At 45.8% G+C, this 7,564-nt stretch overlaps 1 protein-coding gene across 2 annotated transcripts in view; it reads left to right on the top strand.

Annotated features, from left to right (window-relative positions):
* The window catches only part of PARP1 (poly(ADP-ribose) polymerase 1), a 52,046-nt gene that overhangs the window by 24,945 nt on the left and 19,537 nt on the right, over positions 1-7,564 (top strand). For both annotated transcript variants that reach the window (XM_003790989.1, XM_023513884.1), the window contains exons 9-13: positions 1,798-1,938; positions 3,164-3,406; positions 3,705-3,773; positions 4,233-4,365; positions 6,692-6,887. In XM_003790989.1, coding sequence (XP_003791037.1) covers positions 1,798-1,938; positions 3,164-3,406; positions 3,705-3,773; positions 4,233-4,365; positions 6,692-6,887 — 782 coding nt within the window. The remainder of the gene's footprint in view (positions 1-1,797; positions 1,939-3,163; positions 3,407-3,704; positions 3,774-4,232; positions 4,366-6,691; positions 6,888-7,564) is intronic.

A 7,564-nucleotide genomic window follows, 5' to 3' on the forward strand; every position in this document is an offset into this window, starting at 1 on the left:
ATGGGGCTGGTGAAGAGGGTTTCTGGTACATGGGGCTGGTGAAGAGGGTTTGCTGGTACATGGGGTTGGTGAAGAGGGTTTGCTGGTACATGGGGTTGGTGAAGAGGGTTTCTGGTACATGGAGTTGGTGAAAAGGGTTTCCTTCTTGGGTGTCTTTGCTGATTCTTACCCACAGAATCAGCAAAGAAAGAATTCTGTGGGTAAGCCCTGTAGGCTCTGGGCCTCTTCCCTTCCCTTGACACACCTCGCAGCAAGACATAGCGTAAAGGAAATAAACATCGGGAAAGAACATGTGACTTTCTCATCCTACGAGGCTAGAGGAGGGGCTCCCGAGAAAGTCCTAGCATTCTAGGTCTCTGCACTGCAAGAACATGTTGAAGGTCTCTCCAGGCCTCACTCTCTGACTTCGCTGCATCTCCTAGTCTTCCTGAGCCTTGCCTGATGCTTGGATCTGTGTTACATGCAGAGAAAGTTAACTGATCAGCATTAGTGAGAAATACTCCAAGCCACAAAGACAGTGAGAACCACATGTGTGTTTTACCAGAAGAGACCTGCTGCTTATTTATTCAGGACACATGATAGTCTTAATGATGAAGGCCACAGTTTGGTGGGTAGAGGATGAGGGTTCTACCCCTGAACATGAACCTATTGGTGACCTCATTCCCATGCCCAAGACGGAACCAGTGGTAACTACTTTATGTGTCATCCCAAGTCCACTCTGCTGTTTACGGCCTGGATCTGAGGCACATATGATGGGCCAGGGAGGGGGTGGCATTCCAGTCCCCTCTTTGAGGGTCCGCTCTGCTCTCCCCTCACCTGTATTTCATACACAGACTAATGATTTGGTTCTCTGTGGAGACCTCCCCAGTTTTCATGTCCCTTGTCGTATGCTCGCTCATGGAGGACTTTTCCCTGCAGCACTTGTGTTTTAGCAGCGTGTCACCAGTGCTGCAGTCTGAATGTCAACGAACAGAAGGTATGGCCGTGTTCAGGCCCTTCCAGCCTGGGTCACTGCTGGACACATGACGTGCCAGACTGCTGGTTTTTGCCTGGAGTCAGTTATCTCAGTTCAGTGTGGTCATGCTAACCAAAGCTCTGAGGGACTGACATGAACATAGCTAATATTTAAATGGGGTTAATTAATAAGAACAGCAGTTAGGGCGGCACCTGTGGCTCAGTGAGTAGGGCGCCAGGCCTATATACCGAGGGTGGCAGGTTCAAACCCGGACCTGGCCAAACTGCAACAAAAAAAGTAGCTGGGCATTGTGGTGGGCACCTATAGTCCCAGCTACTCAGGAGGCTGAGGCAAGAGAATCCAAGAGCTGGAGGTTGCTGTGACACCACAGTATTCTACCGAGGGTGACAAAGTAAGACTATCTCTTAAAAAAAAAAAAAACCCAGTAGTTTATTTTCAGACAGAAATGGAAGAGGATAACAGGATCTGGGAGTTCACACAAACTGTCCTCTCTTTCCTGTCCCACTCCAGCTCTCTCTCCCCTCATCCCCAGATGCAGTCTTCCTATTCTGCCCCTGGAGCAGACCAGGGTAACTCCTGGCTCACAGCTAGCAAAGCCGGCCTGTTCATGGAGCAGCATTTCATGGCTTGTCCCCTTTCTCTATAAAGGAAGATGTTCAGGTGGAGTTTATTGTCCTGTCCTCTGCTTTGTCAATAACTTTTCCCAAGGACAAGCTGATGAAAGAAGAGTGCTGAGGCTGGGACCCTGCGGCCTGCTCTGGGTTTTCTAGGGAGTCGTGCCAGAGTAGACCCTGCTTAATGATTCTGCTCTCCCATCCCAGATAAGCCTTTATCTAACATGAAGATCCTGACTCTTGGAAAGCTGTCCCGGAACAAGGATGAAGTGAAGGCCATGATTGAAAAACTTGGGGGAAGATTGACAGGGACGACCAACAAGGCCTCCCTGTGCATCAGTACGAAAAGTGAGTTTAAATTTATTCTAAAATGGGAATAATGTGTTTGTCTTTTATAGGTTATATTGAGGGTCCAATGAGGAAGGGCCTGACACAGACATCACTAAAGTAGAGGATCTCTGTATTTGTTGTATATACATTCACGTGTGTCTTATGGTCCCAACTAAAGACTGTAAGCTGCTATAGTTTATACTTAATTGCAAAATCCAAAATGTTCCAAAGTTTCAAACTTTCCGAGAGCCAACATGACACTCAAGGGATATGCTCATTGGGCCATTTCATTTAGATTTTTGGATTAGTAATGCTCAACTAGTAAGTATAATGCAAATGTTTCAAAATCTTAAAAAAAAAAAAAATCTAAATTGGGCAGCGCCTGTGGCTCAGAGGAGAAGGGTGCCAGCCCCATAAACTGGGGGTGGCAGGTTCAAACCCGGCCCCAGCCAAAAACTGCAAAAAAAACCCTAAATCTTAAACATTGCTGACCCTAAGCATCTCATATTCGGGATGCTCAATGTGTGTTCTCATCACTTGCAACTGATGTGTATACATAGGCTCACTGCCAGAACAAAAGTACACAGCTCCAATAGAGTTCAGAAATGTGAGATTAACCAAAGATAAACAGGTGACTTGGTTTATTATATGGACGACCATTGTAGATCTCCAAAACGGCATTTCCCGTATGCATTTGATCTGTGGGCTGCCTGTTAACCTCTCATTCTATACAGTGGTCTGGAGAAGGCTGCCGTAACTTCTCATACCTTAGAAAAGGGAAAATGGTGCTGATATAAGGCAATGGTTACCATACAAAACAACTCTGTGGCATTGACTTTGGAAACAAGAGCTGTGGATGACAAGGATTTAGAAGTACACAGTGAATGTAACTCCATTAATTTGAGATTTAAACTTATGTTTAGCTGGGCACAGTGGCTCACGCCTGTAATCCTAGCACTCAGGGAGGCTCAGGCGGGAGAATTCCTTGAGCTCAGGAGTTTGAGACCAGCCTGAGCAACAATAAGACCCTGTCTCTAGAAATAGGTTGGCATTGTGACAGGTGCCTGTAGTCCCAGCTACTTGGGAGGATGAAGCAAGAAGATCGCTTGAACCCAAGAGTTTGAGGTTGTTATGAGCTATGATGCCATGGCGATCTACCAGGGCAAGAAAGTGAGACTCGGTCTCAAAAAAAATTAAAGTTAAACTTACGTTTAGTATTTTCCCCCTCTTGTGATTTGAGCAGAGGAAATAGAAAAGATGAGTAAGAAAATGGAGGAAGTAAAAGAAGCCAACATTCGTGTTGTGTCTGAGGATTTTCTCCAAGATATCTCCGCCTCCACCAGGAGCCTCCCAGAGTTGTTTTCAACATACATTTTATCTCCCTGGGGGGCAGAGGTGAAGACAGAACCCGTTGAAGTAGCAGTTCCGAAAGGGAAGTCAGGGTCCACGCTCTCTAAGAAAAGCAAAGGCCCCATCAAGGAGGAAGGTAAGGGCCCCAAGCTGCCCCTTTCCCTGGTCCAGGAGCCAGGGGAGTCAGTGGCCACATGTGTCTGCATGGGGCTTCTCCCTTTGTGTCCCTGCAGTGAGTGATGTTGCCCAGACCAATTTTCTCACTTAGGTTTTCTGTGGGTACAGAATGACAGGACTGTGGGGTGGTGGGAGGTAATGCATAGATGCTATTTCAGAAGGTGACACAGTGGAAACTGCTCGCTTGCCTTCCACTGTCCTCTTACTTTTTAATTTATGCTTAATTGAATGTTTATATTTTTCTATCCCTTTTCAAGGTATCAACAAATCTGAAAAGAAAATGAAATTAACACTTAAAGGAGGGGCAGCTGTTGATCCTGATTCTGGTAAGCCAGGAGTCCTCAAACTTTTTAAACAGGGGGCCAGTTCACTGTCCCTCAGACCATTGGAGGGCCAGACTGTGGGCCCCGGGACTAGTTGGCTGCTAAGCAGGACAGGCAGTGGTGGCAAAAACACCCGGCAGGCCAGATAAGTGTCATAGGCAGGAGCCCGTGGGCCGTAGTTGGAGGACGCCTGTTCTACGCAAACAGGAACATGAGCAGAAAACATGTCTGAATGCCCATGGCGAGCTAGGGGGAGTGGGGGAGGTAGGCAGTACCTTTGACCTGAGGACTCCATCTTAGGCTCCCCTAGTCCTAAGAATACATGTCTTTTGTGGGGAACCTCTTGAAGGTAGAGTTACCATAGCCAAGCAGCTGTGACCCCTAGGCCTACAGACCCCTTCTCTGGAGAGTACCCATCTCTCTGGGGAAGAGGAAACTGGAGGAGTTATGCCTCTGGGACAGGTCTGGAGCACTCTGCACACGTCCTGGAAAAAGGCGGGAAGGTCTTCAGTGCCACCCTTGGCCTGGTAGATATTGTCAAAGGAACCAACTCCTATTACAAGCTGCAGCTTCTGGAGGATGACAAGGAAAGCAGGTGAGTTTTGGGGACCTTGAGTGTCACATAGAGATGCAGGCCTATCCTGCAGCTGTTAGTGCTGTGCTGTCAGCTTTGTGAAACTGAAGTTAATCTCAGAGCCTGGGGGATGAAATCTAATCATGGAGAATAAAAATGTATCATAAAGTCTTGGTTAAAGGGAAAGAAACTGCAAACCGCTTACCACCCATAGTGTTGCTGTCCTTGCGACCAGTCACCCCAGGATGTGGTTTCCCATATTTTCTCAACTGGTTTTTCTTTTAGGCACTCGAACCTAGATTTTCTGATTTTTTACATGTTTCAAAACTTTAGAAGCAAATTAAGTTTGGCAAGCACTAAACTTACTCTTTAACAGTTATTTCAGACTCCCTACTTACTAAAGAGGTTTGGGTTTGTTTTCGTTTCATATTTTAATGTGGTGGATACAAGCAAGGGCAGATTTTGGATTTGGGGTACATTTCTAGGCAGAGTGTTCCTCATCTAGTGTGTTCATTGCCCCTTGCTAGAGCCAACCCAGAACAGGATTTATGTTCAAGTAGAAAGGCATGTGAAAGGAGCTCAGCTAAATTCTAATAATTGATCATAGACATGGGTATTTTTCTGATGGCTTAAGACATGTTGGGTTTTTTAAGTGTAGAGGTAGTATGGTCTTTCAGGGTCAGAAAACCTTTTTAGCACAGGTTAGTGGAGTGCTTCCTGAACATTTTCGCAAGAAAAGGCCAGAGAAGAATGAATTTATACACCCTTCAGCAAGACCCTCAGTTTTCTTTGACGTCTATGGTTTCATCTTTTTTTTTTTTTTTACTTTGAGACAGAGCCTCAAGCTATCCCTCTGGGTAGAGTGCTGTGGCATCACAGCTCACAGCAACCTCCAACTCCTGGGCTCCAGTGAGTCTCCTGCCTCCGCCTCCCAAGTAGCTGGGACTACAGGCGCCCGCCACAGCACCTGGCTATTTTTTGGTTGCAGCCGTCATTGTTGTTTTGGTGGGCCCGGGCTGGATTCGAACCCACCACCTTAGGTATATGTGGCTGGCGCCCTAGCTACCTGAGCCACAGGCGCCGAGCCCGGTTTCATCTTTAAAAATCCTTATGTGTCAGTTTATGGCATATCTGTATTTACTGTGATATGAAAATTAGGTTTTGCATTACTTATGAGAAAAAATGAACTCAGTTACACCTAATTAAACAGCATAGGATATGTGATGTATACTTTCAGTTGAAATGGAAAGTAAAAATGATAGCCTACACCTCTAGGTCTCTAGATTTGAAGAACTCTAGCTACCACCCCCTCATTTGTTTCCTCTTGGCCTCTGATGTGAGTCAAAAGTTCTTTATTTTTAGGGTATATCTTTAAGCATTATTTCTCTACGAATGTGACTTCTGAATGATACTTTGAGCATTACTTGCTATATTTGGGGAGAAGAATAACATTTCTTTTTTGAGATAGGGTCTTGCCCTGTCACCCAGGCTAGTGGCATCATCATAGCTCACCGAAACCTCCAACTCCTGGGCACAAGTGATTGTCCTGCCTCAGACTCCTGAGTAGCTGGGACTACAGGCATGTACCACCAATACCCAGCTAATTTTTCTGTTTTTTGTAATGATGGGAGTGTCACTTTTGTTTAGGCTTGTTCTCCTGCTTTTGGCCTACCAAAGTGCTAGGATTACCAGTGTGAACCACTCTGCCCAGCCCAGAGTTTTTTTTTGTTTTGTTTGTTTGTTTATGTAAAGGTCTACCAACTCCAGGATTCACTCCTCAAGCTGCCAGATTTGAACTTAATCTGTTCATTGCCAGTTTTGTCCACTTGCCAATATGATTTGGAAGGACATTCTTTTTTTGTTTTTGAAACAAGAGTCTCGCTTTGTCACCCTCAGTAGAGTGCTGTGGCATCACAGCTCAACAGCAACCTCAAACTCCTGGGCTCAAGAGATTCTCTTGCCTCAGCCTCCCAGGTAACTGGGACTGCAGGCGCCTACCACAACACCTGGCTGTTTTTAGAGATAGGGTCTCACTCTGGCTCAAGCTTGTCTTGAACCTGTGAGCTCAAGCAGTTCACCCACCTTGGCCTCCCAGAGTGCTAGGATTACAAGCATGAGCCACCATGCCCAGCCCTAATGTAAAGGTCTTATAACCTTTAGTTAAATGAAATATAAAGTAAAGGCCCTGATTGTAGTAGCAGTTTCTCTTGTGTTAATCAGTGTCATTTGGGGATGTTTAAAATTCTTCCTCACCCAAGTGGAATGGCAGGGAAGGGAAACTCCTGAAATGTGACCAGGTGACTCACATTGTTATATCTGACACCCTCTGCTCCAACACCCCTTGTAGGTATTGGATATTCCGGTCCTGGGGCCGCGTGGGCACAGTGATTGGCAGCAACAAACTGGAGCAGATGCCATCCAAAGAGGATGCCATTGAGCACTTCATGAAGTTATATGAGGAAAAAACTGGGAACGCCTGGCACTCCAAAAATTTCACCAAGTATCCCAAAAAGTTCTACCCTCTGGAGATTGACTATGGCCAGGTAATAGTCAATCATTTATACCATCCACTTCTAGTGAAAGGAGGAAACACCTTATTCTTTAAAATTTACATTGTGAATCAGATGGTATCATTATGACTATTACCAAGTGTTCAAAGGAGAATACCAGTCCTTCACAAATTCTTGCCAAAATATTGAAGAAAATACTTCCCAATGTATTACATGAGGTCAGTACAACTTTTTTTTTTTCCCTGACACAGTCTCTATGTTACCCTCAGTAGAGTGCTGTGGTATCATAGCTCACAGTGACCTCAAACTCCTGGACTCAAGTGATTCTCTTGTCTCAGATTCCCAAGTAACTGGGACTATAGGAGCCCACCACAGTGCCTGGCAATTTTTAGAGATGGAGTCTCACTCTTGGTCAGGCTGGTCTTGAATTCCTGAACTCAAGCAGTCTGCCCATCCTGGCCTCCCAAAGTGCTAGGATTACAGACTTCAGCCACCACACCCAGCCAGTACAACTTTTGATATCAAAGGCAAACAAAGACATCACAAGAAAACTTATAAAATCCCTGTGAAAAGAGAAACAGAACGCTCAAGAAAATAGTAACAGGTTCGGTGCCTGTGGCTCAAGTGGCTAAGGCGCCAGCCACATACACCTAAGGTGGCAGGTTCGAATCCAGCCCGGGCCCGCCAAACAACAATGACGGCTGCAACCA

Source organism: Otolemur garnettii, unplaced genomic scaffold (genome assembly GCF_000181295.1).
Source record: "Otolemur garnettii isolate 467f Iridium unplaced genomic scaffold, OtoGar3 scaffold00045, whole genome shotgun sequence".
NCBI lineage: Eukaryota > Metazoa > Chordata > Mammalia > Primates > Galagidae > Otolemur > Otolemur garnettii.